The sequence below is a fragment of the Alternaria atra genome, assembly GCF_907166805.1.
Source record: "Alternaria atra isolate CS162 genome assembly, contig: 29, whole genome shotgun sequence".
Lineage (NCBI taxonomy): Eukaryota > Fungi > Ascomycota > Dothideomycetes > Pleosporales > Pleosporaceae > Alternaria > Alternaria atra.
Window position 1 is genome coordinate 337,185 of NW_025091327.1, and position 12,516 is coordinate 349,700.

Consider the following 12,516-nt stretch of genomic DNA (forward strand, 5'->3'; position numbering starts at 1 on the left):
CGCATGCCATCTCCATTTCTGCAGGCGGTGCGCAGTAACATGGGACGTGGTGGCAGCGGTTGCGCCTTTTAGTTATGCGGGAAGCCCAGATGCGACTTGCTGCGAATCTCTCCAAGACAATTTTGATCCTCTTCCGCGGTTGCTATCGGCCCTCGTTCCTGGCGTATCATGGCGCCTTTTGCGTCAACAGACGGCAATTGTGGGGGCAGCCTTCTCTACCGCCACATCCGTCCCGCCTCGCTTCAACTCACATCACCACGCTCCTCTTCCTACGCAGGAATAAGGAAGAGAAGGTTATATTCGTCAGTCGAGCGCTCTAACAGAAAACAATGGCGGCGCAAGTGCAGCAGCAAACTATCGTCATTCACTTTCAGTACTGTTGACCCAGAACATTGCTGCATTTGGCATCTACATACTATCCTGTTGTCGCTTTCATGCGCCGATTCCATCGCGTCGTCATTTTCATACAGACATGGACCTGAAGATCCTCCGCGTTTCACACTTCGGGAGGACGCGCGTGTCAATACGACCAAAGCCAAGAAATCTAATAGCTTTGTATCGTGGTTACGTCGCTCGGCTCGCTTCTTGCCTGTTATAGAAAGCTTCTACCAGTATTTATAGCCTTGGCTTTGCACTATCGTCACCCACAGGGTCCGTCGCGCGAGCAAGTACCCAGTTGACGACGTCGTCTCGGAATGTGTCTTTATCAGGACTAGGCTCGTCATGTACTGACAGGGTTAGTTTCAATCTACTGGATTGGACCAAATACTCACAGCGATGGTAGTAGCCCGCATACGATCTGAACTCCTTGTCTTTGACTTGCAGGGCATCGAACAGACGCTTCGAGGCAGGGTAGCTGGTGATGCCATCTTTATCTCCATGAGCGATCCAGATCCTCGTCACGCCACCCTCTCCAACATTATCAGGAATAATAATCTTGCCGCTGGACAGAGCATTGGTTCGATCGAGCAGTCCGGCAAGCCCCTCGAGCGTGCCGGTATCATGGCAGAGCTCGTCTTCGTCGAATTGCTTGCAAACCTCCGGGTCTCGTGAGATGAGTTTGGGATCCAACTTGTTAGTCAACTGACGCTTTGCCATGAGCTTTCCAGCGACTCTACCGAAGAAGACTGTGATGGGAGATGGTTTCGACTTGGGATCAAAGTCGACAAAAGGCGATTCCAAGAGAAAGCCGCGAATATGCTTGCGGACCTCCTCTGGCCCTTGTGCAGCGAAGCAAAGGGTCTCACCGCCGCCCATAGAATGCCCCATCATGAAGAGTGGTACTGGACTCGGGATCAATGTCTTCATGAAGGAGGCGATATCGTCAAGGACCTGACTAGTCGGGCCCGTATCTCCTCGCTCGGCGGGCTTTGTTACAGAGCGGCCCCATCCCCTGCGCCTCCTCAGTATCAAATATTGGAAGCAACGCGCGTACGTACCTTTGGTCGAACGTGTATACTTCAATGCCTCTGGACGCCAGATGGGGAAAGAACGAGCCGTAGGTGTTGACTTAATATCTGTTAGAGGACAAGTACCCATGTGGCTAGTATAGTCTCACCGTGCTAAAGACAACGTTAGTGATGCATTTCATGTTATGTCTACAGGAATCATACATCTGAGAAACCATGGATGAATACAAGTCGGGCTTTTGCCGGCCCATCCGTCTGCTCAATAAATTAATGCCGATCTTATTGATTTGGTTCCACCGTACCCTGAACGTCTTCGTGTACAACTGCTTGCCATCGGCCAAAGTATGTGTGCCTTCTTCAACGGACATGGTGACACGATCGAGGCGGATTTTGATGAGATGCAATGCACGCTTGGAAGCGATATTAGAGCTACTGGAGAGGTGTAGTGCGCTAGGCAGTGCGGATGTGGTTGAGTTCAAGTAATGGAGAAATCAAGAGTAGTTGACATGTTATGTTGTTCTGCTCTCGGGTGACAGCCGCGGCTCCCGCACGCGTCATAGCTTTCTTGGTGCCACCGGCCACTCGCACATGTCAAACGCGACAGCTCAGCTTGCGACATGGCCACAGTCAGCTCATTCTCGGAGACTTGATGGTCAATAAAACATGGCTATATTTGGAGACCCGAAAAAGTGCCGATGACATGATGAGAGTGAAGTCAGCTAGCCTTGACGGCTGTTGTCCAAGCTCCCGCCCAGTGGATCATCCTGCATAACGCATTGGACCCCTCTACCCGGTGTCCCCACTTACATTTTCCTCGTGGTAAGATACTTTCTTCTTACTATGAGCATTCTTGCCCGTCGACTTTTGTCTCATCACTCTTTTTCAAGACGACTCTCTTCGCAGAGAAGCATGCTGAGCAGCATGCCACAGGCTCGCTCAGCAAAAGCGATTCTAAGCCATCAAGAGCGCACCGCGACTGAACCGCGAGAGAACGACATCCACACTGCCACCCTCGCCAAAGTGACTCCCGTCAACCACCGGATCAAGCGCTTTAAATTCGAAATCAAGGAAAAGGACGGCTTCAACGTATGACGATCTCCATCTCGCTCGCGACATGCGCTGATGGATAAGTCAGTTCCTCCCCGGCCAATGGCTCGATGTCTTTGTGCCTGATGTAGAAAAGGCCGGCGGCTTTACCATTACTTCGTCGCCTTCAGAAGCCCTACCGCGATCGGATCCCGAATTCGTACCATACTTTGAGCTAGCCGTACAGAAGAGCCCCGATAATCCGCCGGCAGCATGGTTGTGGCAGCCGGTTGACGACATCCTAGGGAAGGAGGTCACTGTGCGTGTTGGCGGAAGCTTTGTATGGCCTCCTCCCTGTCTGGATATGAAGAAGATTAAGCGCGCCATCTTCATCGCAGGAGGTGTCGGGATCAAGTGCGTCCAGCTATGCCATCACAGAGTCGCATGTCTCGACTGCTAACACCCCACAGCCCTATGATGTCAATGATGACCTACATAAACCAAAACTACCCAAACCTCGAAGTGCGCTTCTTGTACTCTACTAAAGTCCCATCGCGGGAAACCGACCCGAGCGAAGTCCTTTTCCTACAAGACGTGCTCGACCTCTTCCGCATACCCAGGTTCAAGGTGACCAAAGACCGCCTCGAGCTTTTCTTCACAGGAACTTGGGACGGGTCTGAGATGGGCACAGATGATGGTGACCTGATACATCCACTCATGTCTCTGACGCTGCCGCAAATTGACTCGGCTACCGAAGTGCCAGTGTGTGCCTGGACGCATCGCATTGACGATATTGCCCTCTCTAGCGCAGTCGGCAATAGGAAGGAGGCGCAATCTACCGTCTTCTACGTGTGTGGACCTCCAGACATGACAGATGAAATGGTGAAGTTTATCAAGGAACAGGATGACGTGGCACCAGAGAGAGTGCTGTGCGAAAAGTGGTGGTAATGGAAATGTTAAGGTAATCTACCACTGGATAGTCCAAGGCGATCAATACCAAGTTTTGCATTCGACAATCATCCTGTCACTGCGGCAAGCGCTATTGTATGTACGATGCTCACACCATTAACTCGAATTTACGCGCCCACAAAGGCCGTAAATTCGAGACGGCTCGTGATGGTCGAGCGAGCTCCACCAGACTAGCTCCACCTTCCAAATCTCTGTGCGCGAACCACGACCACCATCACTCTTTGTGCCTCAAGACATTTACCGTCCGCAATCACTTTACGGCACAGTTAGCGATCGCTTATGCTGTGCGACCCCGCGATAAGGCCCTCTATTTCATCCGACCTCTTACCTCGAAGTTCTATATTGAATTACCCGATTCGTCGATATTAACCCACATTCTTCGGTACAGCAGGCAGGGATGGCGCAAGGAACAAACCGTCTAGCTCCCGCATGCAGCGCCGTCCTGCAAGTCTGATTCGCCATCACACTCTACAAGCTGTGTGATCGCGCAGCATGCGTGTGCCACTCAGCGCCTGCAATGGCTCTTTCGCCCCTCAATTCACTCACTGGCGTCGGCTAAGATGGGGGCTTACATGGCTGTTAAGAGCGTCGAAGGCCCCCGGAGTGATGGATGCTGATGCTTCGTTTGTGCGTCTGAACCTCGAGTACGAACGACGACTGTGTACGACCACGGGAGGCTTTTGGTAGCATCTCCAGCTATCGACTTCGGATTACCGACGGTAGCGCAACAAGACAGGACGGCGCATTCCAACCTTATCCCCGCAATCGCGATCCATCCGAGCGCAGCTGAAAGCGCAGCCTCATATATACGGCAACGCCTGCCACCGCACATCGCCGTCGAGTGTGACGGTTTCGAACGTCCATTATGGGTTTCTTCATATCACGATCATGGCGCCTACCAAAAATCATCTATTTCCTCATGGTTTTTGAACTGCCATTTACCGTGGCCAACCTTGCGCTCTTCGGTATCGCATCGCCAAACCTATATCGCACTATCTTGTGGAGAGTAGGAGGCGAGCTGGGCTTTAACTCGAAACCAAGCACAGTTCTATACGCGGCTGCAAATTATAGACCTGTGGACACACCTTTAGTGTGGAGTGGCTTGTAAGTAGCATATGCTGGATCAATTACAAGGATGCGCAAGCATGCCTTGTATCGAACCGGAGTATTTCATGAATCATATTGTCATCCTGTACAGGTTACAAATTCAAGGCTACGTACTGACAACCACAGCAACACCCAATATCACCTCGTAATCGGCGTAGTATGCATGTTCTTCTGGCTCGTCAAGACAACGCTATGGCTCCTCAAAGTCTTCTTCCCGATCCTCTCGCTCCTCCTTCACATTGCACTCATGGCTCTATGGGCCTACGGCATCCACATCCAAACCGCACCCGACACCATCGACCCGACGCATACCAATAACGGAGCGCCCTGGTACATTACCAAGAGCTGTAACATTGTAGATGACAAGCACATCAAGAGCTACTGCATGCAAGCGAAGAGCAGTTTCGCCGTCAGTATCATCATGCTGTACGTACCCTATGCATCCATTATACATCCTTTCAGAAGACGCTAACCATGAACCCACAGCACCATCTACGCCGTCTTCGTCGTCCTATCAGTCTACTCCCTCATTCCAACCACGGCGCAGAAACAAGCCCACGCGGCGCGGAAAGCAGAAAAGAAAGCCGAGAAGGAGAAATGGGCTTCCTCGCCCTACGACAACGAGATGACCGCCGAGGAACAATGGCAACACATGTGGGAACTCCAGCAACTACCTCGTACACCCGGTACCGTTGGCGGCATGAAGTCGCCAATGACACCACGGACACAAGCGTTCAATAACCTTGGTGGCGAGGAGGCTGGGTACGGAGGAGGAGGAGGAGGCTATTACAGCAATGTGCCTGCTGGAGGTAACGCATGGTATGGGCCGCCGCAGCAGCAGCACGGGTCCATAACGATTAGTCCGGTGATGGAGCAGGATGAGTATTACTCGCCGCATGAAGGCAAAGGGAAGGCGCCGGGCTGGGGCGGTAACGCTTATTAGAGCGCCTTGTATCGTCAAAGGTTTTCTCCATGTGTTTGTCTGGGATTAGGCGTTTGAGCGTGTGTTTTTCGATGATACCAAATCTGGGAACTATGTTTTTCACTCATTGCTGGATATGAAAGGAGATGGAAACAGATCATTTATTTGACTCAATGTTCAACACTGCCACGTTCTGTGACGCGCAGATTTATGGCTCTACTGTATCTTATCTACGTTGCAACAAGATTTACAGTACTGCCATCCTGGATTTCTGTTTCGTGTTGCTTTGCACGTGTTGCCCGAGGTGTTGCCTCATTTGATGCCTAAGGCAGGTGGGCGTGGTATAACCCCGCTTACTGCATGCACAGCCATAATGTTCATCGCAGCATTAACCTGCGGGCTTATATAGCATTAGGCGGCAGCTCGAAAGCTAACAGTCTTGGACTTCTCTTCCTCAAAATACTCTACTATACGAATTCACATTTGTCGAGTCCTATTGAGATGTTGTGTGCCAACTGCTTAGACATCGATCTCTTTGCAATCTTGAAGGGCGACCACAAAGGCATACCGCTGGAAAAGGGACATGAAGTATGGATCACACGGAGTTCTGACCCTACTGCTATCTGGGTCTGGGATTCAGAGCCTGGTTGCGAATTCTGTGAATTCCTTTCGGCGGCACAGTCAAACTTGATTCCACCAAACGATTCGATACAGCCACGGTATCTCCAGCTAGATTGCGGGAGAAGCTGGGTGAGGAGACTGGAAAGAGATGGCACTGAATGTGAGAAGGTTCCCTTGCATGTCAACATCGTTTTTGATACATGGGATGGATGGCCCGCGAAACATACCTGCAGTGAACCCGAAAATATCGTTTCATTCAGTGTGTCCGAAGATACTGAGATGCCAAGCTTCCAACCATCCCCGATACGGGTGGATGAGATCCCGACATGGCTCGATCTCGATAGCGTAAGAAGACAGCTACAAAACTGCTTACATGGTCATGGTCCTTGCGGCCAACAGAAAGAAATGTCAGGTAGCCACCCAACCCGGCTTCGAGTGATTGATTGTTCCACAAGAGCAGTCGTCATGCCTTCTCACGACGTTTCTTACGTTGCGTTGAGTTATCGGTGGGGCAAAGGCCATACTGGGTCCCCTGACCAACAAATGGATGTGCTACCATCGGATGTCCCTGCCTCTATCAACGATGCTATTCGCGTAACCCAAAGCCTCGGCCTCCAATACCTATGGGTCGATGCATACTGCGTTCTCCAGACAGATGAGAACGATTTTAGACACCAGATCCGTCAGATGCACCTTATTTATCGTTCTGCTGAGATTACAATAATGGCAGCTGGATGTATGAAAGCCAAGTCAGGACTCGTGGGCATTTCAATACCGCGTGAAGGTGTGCAAACAAAGGGTCGCTACGACAAGCTGAGCCTAACCACCTTCTATCTCTGGCCATGGACTTCTGTATATTATTATCAGGGATGGATTCAGCGTGCCTGGACGTTTCAAGAAGCTTACTTCTCCCGGCGAAGGCTCGTCTTCACTGAAGAACAAGTTTTGTTCGACTGCAACGAAGGTGTCGTCAGCGAAGATCTACAAAGTTCTCAGATCCATTATCGATACAGGTTGGAGAAGTGGGAGCCTGGGGAAGAAGTACGTCTTGTTTACAATCTGATAGAGTCATACACTGGAAGAGTACTCACTCACAATGCCGATATTCTGAATGCATTTGATGGTATTGTGGGGCATTTCGAGCAACAAGAGCCACCTGTCAGATCACACTGGGGTATACCCTTGCTTTTCGACGCATCAGGATACCTGAATGGGCTACTAATCGGGTTGTGTTGGGCCCATCCGATCCAAAATGGGCAGATCTATCGTCGGCAAGGCTTTCCAAGCTGGTCTTGGGCGGGATGGTCACGCCACCTACTTGCACAATATCGTCTACGAAGGATGCCATGTACTGAGCTTTCAGTTGCGGATGGTATGGCAGTTCAAGTCGAGAAACAGAATGGTCTTGCAGAGACTTGGAAGACGTTTGAAGAAGCTAGTCCGGCTTGCACCCAGCGACACCACTACTCCCAGCGAATACATATCTCAGCTCCCTCCCTGGAGGTCAGGCTTCACAAGGAATTCGACTCTTTGGAGTGCCATGGCGGGCGCATACGTGGGTACCGCGCATTGATTGTGCAAGGTGAAGAATATGGTTACTGGTGGGAGGAAGCCCTACTTGACAGCCGGTTTGAAAACCTCGACTTGTCACCCGACACCTTTGGATACCAAGAAACCAGAACTTGTTATGCCATTTATTTGTTCTTGGCAGACAAGATGAGATGCCCGCACGACGATAGGCACGTACGCAACACATTTGCAATGCTCCTCGTGTCCAAAGTGGGGACCAACTGGGAGCGAGTTGGTCTATGGACACCATCATTCGAGTCCAAAGAAGACGCCCAGGGCTTTGAGCAATGGCTTCAAGGCTCGCAGACGTACGAGACGAGAGGCTTTTGGATTGCATAAGCTGTGTAGTGTCCATTGTAGCAATACCCATGAAGAAGCTGAAGCTCGTCGATAAAGCACCTCTTTGGGAAGACGTGTGAACGGAACAAGATCTTGTGGTATGATTCTTTCGTCGTGCAGTTGGCACATTGACCTTCTCGGTGTACACGAGGTTGTATATTCCCATTGGATAATCGGAGTTTGAGTATGACCTCAAACTGGGGTTTCTCCCCACTTCAAGCTAGCAGACACCAGCTTCAGCTCTTCTTTCCTCATAACCATTATTCGTAATCATGATAGCCTCGATCCCCGGCTATGCGTAGTCTCCAGAATACATCTCCCAGCTCCCATGTAGCGAAAAAGACCACAGTTGTGCCATCGCTCGACCTCCGAACTACACGGCCACAAGCAATACATCAGCCTGTATCAAGATCGATATCTATACATGCCAAACGCCTGGACTCTCTCGCCGCCTAGCAGCCAAGTATCCGCCTCAGGCAACGCCGTCCCCCTTCCTCCCTCCATCTGCTGCTGCTGCTGCTGGCCTCCTCCTGCGAACCCATTTGACCCCCCACTAGTTCCTCCCTCACCCTTATTACTATGACCAACACCATGCATATTCCCCGCCGACGTCGAGGAAGAAGAAACAGCAGGGGTGAAAGCGTAGAGCGAAGATGGATTTGCGTCAGCCCAGCGGAGGATATTCCGACTTAGAGTTATGGGACTCTCGTCGCCTACAGTACTCATGTCTTGTGTGAGATCGGGATCTGCGTCGTCGAAAGGAAGGGTCGGGAGAGGGTCGGAGAGGTAAGACGACGAGTTGAAAGACTTTAGAGCTGGGTTGTGATGATTATTATTGTTGTTGTTGTTGGGAGTAGGCAGGTGGGATGACATGTTGGTGTTTGCTCCGTTGTTATTGTTATTGTTGGAAGGGTGCATGTCTTTGCCTCCCATGGTAATCGAGTCGTGTTGTGGGTGCTGTGTTTGAGCTTGCTGTGAGGAACTGTGGACCAGGAAAGTCTGCTCTGGTTGCGCAGAATCATCGTGTCTCTCTTGCTCTTGGACATGTGCTTGATTCGATGATGTGCGTTCTTTTTCTTTTGCTTTGAGTTTATATCCTGCTTTGGCGTACTTGTCCGGATAGCGGATTCTGAAACGATCGCGCAGATCCGTAGGATGCCGAGTAGCAAAGTCTAGATCCTCGTCGTCACGCATCAGATGCCAAACAGATCCATATTTCTCAAAGCCCTTGAGAAGATTGACGTCATCGCGTGCACTGAAGGCTCGGCGCGGTCGACGTGTGATTTTTGAAAATGGTTCGCGAATACCGAGCTCGGCGAGGTCTAGATGCGTTGTGGTTTTGCTACGAGTTGCTCCCCGTGGTTGATTTTCTGTAGGACTGGGGGGATTCGAAATCAAGTTATTGCCGTTATTATGACCACTGATAGGAAGAGAGTGCTGATGGGTATGGATGGTTTGGTTTGGCAAACCAGAGGCCGTCTCATCCAAGTTTACCTTCTCTTTTGCTTTCGTCCTTGGTTGCCGTGGCTTTAGACCTTCACCCGGGCAGCACACTCGGAAACGGTCTTTCAGATCAACGGCCGTGCGGTTGTTGAACGCAAAATCTGGATCCTGTAGTATCTTCTTCCAATTGCCTATACCATACCTGCTGACTCCTATAAGCAAATCTTTGGTCTCTTGCTCAGACCATTTGTTTCGTTTCTTTCCACGCTTAGTTTGGGACGGCGCTAAAGTGCCCGTGACGTTGTTTGTTGTTAAATCGGCCCCATGGACTGCGTCTGGTGTACTAGAAGACACAGACTGAGGTGCCGCTTGAGAGACGGATGGATGTTCAGCGCTTTGAATGGTTTTGCTATAGTCCAATGCACCACCTTCGAGAAAAGCATGATCATCCACGTCCTTGCCCCTAGATTCTTCAAAACGCGCATCGTACCCTCTCTCGCCTGCGAATGCATTCTTTTCCCCAGTAATCGGCGGGAAGAGTCTCCCCTCAGGCGGAAGCGGAGGAGGTTGATGCAAACCCTGCAGCAACGGCGGTATTCTAGGTCGTTTTGCTGTCCGCTTAGGAGGTTGCGGTAGCCTCGGTAATTTGATGACAGAAGTACTGCATCCTGTGTTTTCAGGCTGGAGAAATTGCTGTTCCTGATCCCATCTTTGCCTTGCATGATCCGGGCTGTCCAAAAGCAAGTCAACTAGTCTTCCACTGAAGGGCGTCGTTGACGAGGCAAAAGTCGATGATACAGACTGTGCAGCCCCAAGCACATTCGCCTCGCTGTTTAACACCTGTGCTATCGGAGCACTAGGCATCGACCGTATGGGATATAACCTCTCGTGTCCGTCCCTTCGGACGTCGTTCGACTGACTGGTTTCAGGGGAGGTGTTTGCCAGCATTAGTGCTTTGGGGCGTACGAAGCTTTGATCAGCATGATGCGAGGGCCTTTGTGAGCCAGATGAGCTCATGTTCGGTGGCTCTGCGATGTACGGCATGCTACTTTGGTTCGAGATGTCCAGTAGCGCATTCAGTCGTGGCTCCATGATTGGAGGCCTTCTCGTGGGCTATGTCGAAACAGGCACAGGTCCGTGGCGCTCGCGTGGGTTCCCGACCTGCCAAGCGGAAGCTAACGCGCATCAGCTCAGCTGTCCTGACATGTCTGCGTCTCATTCAAACAGTTCAGTGCGGCAAATTTTGGAGCTTTGTTAAGCCGCAGAGTTTGGTGCAATCGGCTTGTGCAAGGGACTGGAACCATTCGAAAACTCAGAGATGAAGGTCAAGTTCTATCAGCCAAGCATCCAGACATATCGTGTCACCAGATTCAAGGCTGCAATGATCTGTAAATTTGTACATTCTATAGAGGGGAATCCATTGGTATGATGAGCGTAGTTGAGCTGGAGGGCCGCAATCAGGAAGCCAACACGACGGCGCCAAAACAACGCCAATCAATGCAACTAATCTCAGATGAAAGATGAGATGTATATGCTAATATCGCACAACCAAAGCACACCGAGACATCTACGGTTCAAGAAGTCCCTGCGCAAAGAAAGATCAGCACGCTATCGTGGCGATATCGACACCCGGCCAGCTACTTTAATGTCCCGAGGAAGCCGTACCATTTGTCTTTGCGGCAACGTCCGACATCTTGGTGTCGGCGTGAAGCTTGTCGAGGTACTCCTTGTTGCCTGCGGGTGTTGCTTTGATGGTTTCATCACCAGGGTTCCAGTTCGCGGGGCAGACCTGATGGGTTAATGTCAGTATGCTTGCGAAGACGAGGTAATATACGAGTAGGTTAGATCATACCTCGCCATATTTGTCGGTGAATTGGAAGGCATCGATCAGGCGAAGCGTTTCGTCGACTGATCTTCCAACAGGAAGATCGTTGATAGTAATCTGTCGTACGATGCCATTGGGGTCGATCAAGAAGAGCCCTCGTAACGCAATACCCTCCTCTTCGATCAGCACACCGTAGTCCTTGGCGATGCTATGGTTCTTGTCGCTCAGCAGCGGAATGTTGATCTTGCCCAGGCCTCCGTCCTTCTTGCTCGCATTCGTCCAAGCGAGCAAACTATACTCGCTGTCTGTGCTGGAGAAGACGACGCTGGCGCCACGGGCTGCGAAATCGGAAGCGCGTTCACTAAAGGCGAGGATTTCGGTTGGGCAAACAAAAGTCCAGGCCATGGGAACGAAACCCAGGACGAGCCATTGCTTGGTGGATGTGTATGCTGTTAAGCTAATGTCTGCGTAGGGATTGTCAGTATGATGCTCTGGCTGATGGGTGATTGGATGGGAAAGTGTAAGATAGTCGCATACCTTCGAATGTGCCGTCGACAACTGCAGTGCCAGAGAAGTGGGGAGCGGGCTTCTGGACCCGCGCCTTAGGTTGGTACGCTGCGAAAGCCATTGCGATTGTTCGTACACTATAAAAGGACGATGCGACACAACGTTGGAAGTTCCAGTCGTATCAATGCTCTTCGAAGGTCAGACGGACCGATTTCTTAGGGCTCGGGATGTGATGGTATGCAGGGACTCGTTATCAACACACACGTTGGCGGGATTGGCGCAAGTAAGGTTTGGTTGGACCCTTGAGGTTTAACGGCAGCTGTGGAGTTTGGGGGTTGGTGTAGAGTCGGACGTCGATCAAGGTGTCAGACTAGGTGGATTTGTGTTGCGACGGTCGTAGAAGAGTGCAGCAGGTCAGGCGAATAGGAATAGAGGTAAAAGAGTATTCAAGATCAGCAGATAATTTGCGACAGATGTCAAAACGCGATGTCGAAGGTAGCTAGCCGTAGGAAGGTAAGCGTCAACGCCTTGTGCACGTTTCCGAGGTATGCTACTCTAGCTGGCACAGCGTCTCTTCGGCGACTTCGGGGGTTTGTAAGATTCTCGGAACAGATGCAGGCATATGATTCTTAAAGTTCTGCTAGTCTACCGGGCCGTTGCCATCACACATGGCCTGACATGTTACAGTCAGAAGTCCCCGTCCATCGGCGTCTTCGGCACGTCGAGTCGAGACTTGGCCTGCTTACAGAACGGTCCCCGATTATCTCATCACTGACAAC

The 12,516-nt window shown here is 51.0% G+C and overlaps 6 protein-coding genes across 6 annotated transcripts; 3 read left to right on the forward strand and 3 right to left on the reverse strand.

The window, feature by feature from the left end:
- Positions 1 to 615: 615 nt before the first annotated feature.
- On the reverse strand, positions 616 to 1,777 carry ALTATR162_LOCUS8396 (uncharacterized protein; the record flags this gene model as incomplete). The annotated part of the gene is made up of 6 exons (XM_043316026.1): positions 616 to 728; positions 774 to 1,393; positions 1,436 to 1,509; positions 1,536 to 1,562; positions 1,614 to 1,664; positions 1,712 to 1,777. The coding sequence occupies 6 exons, from the start codon at positions 1,775 to 1,777 to the stop codon at positions 616 to 618; spliced, it is 951 nt and encodes a 316-aa protein (XP_043171961.1).
- A 541-nt stretch (positions 1,778 to 2,318) lies between these two features.
- ALTATR162_LOCUS8397 (uncharacterized protein) lies at positions 2,319 to 3,383 on the forward strand (the record flags this gene model as incomplete). The annotated part of the gene is made up of 3 exons (XM_043316027.1): positions 2,319 to 2,495; positions 2,545 to 2,849; positions 2,906 to 3,383. The coding sequence occupies 3 exons, from the start codon at positions 2,319 to 2,321 to the stop codon at positions 3,381 to 3,383; spliced, it is 960 nt and encodes a 319-aa protein (XP_043171962.1).
- Positions 3,384 to 4,323: 940 nt separating this feature from the next.
- Positions 4,324 to 5,454, forward strand: ALTATR162_LOCUS8398 (uncharacterized protein; the record flags this gene model as incomplete). The annotated part of the gene is made up of 3 exons (XM_043316028.1): positions 4,324 to 4,508; positions 4,638 to 4,937; positions 4,998 to 5,454. The coding sequence occupies 3 exons, from the start codon at positions 4,324 to 4,326 to the stop codon at positions 5,452 to 5,454; spliced, it is 942 nt and encodes a 313-aa protein (XP_043171963.1).
- Positions 5,455 to 6,519: 1,065 nt separating this feature from the next.
- Positions 6,520 to 7,962, forward strand: ALTATR162_LOCUS8399 (uncharacterized protein; the record flags this gene model as incomplete). The annotated part of the gene is made up of 1 exon (XM_043316029.1): positions 6,520 to 7,962. The coding sequence occupies one exon, from the start codon at positions 6,520 to 6,522 to the stop codon at positions 7,960 to 7,962; it is 1,443 nt and encodes a 480-aa protein (XP_043171964.1).
- A 405-nt stretch (positions 7,963 to 8,367) lies between these two features.
- Positions 8,368 to 10,497, reverse strand: ALTATR162_LOCUS8400 (uncharacterized protein; the record flags this gene model as incomplete). Its single annotated transcript, XM_043316030.1, has 1 exon — positions 8,368 to 10,497. The coding sequence occupies one exon, from the start codon at positions 10,495 to 10,497 to the stop codon at positions 8,368 to 8,370; it is 2,130 nt and encodes a 709-aa protein (XP_043171965.1).
- Positions 10,498 to 11,047: 550 nt separating this feature from the next.
- Positions 11,048 to 11,858, reverse strand: ALTATR162_LOCUS8401 (uncharacterized protein; the record flags this gene model as incomplete). Its single annotated transcript, XM_043316031.1, has 3 exons — positions 11,048 to 11,194; positions 11,258 to 11,694; positions 11,768 to 11,858. The coding sequence occupies 3 exons, from the start codon at positions 11,856 to 11,858 to the stop codon at positions 11,048 to 11,050; spliced, it is 675 nt and encodes a 224-aa protein (XP_043171966.1).
- Between the last annotated feature and the right edge of the window lie 658 nt (positions 11,859 to 12,516).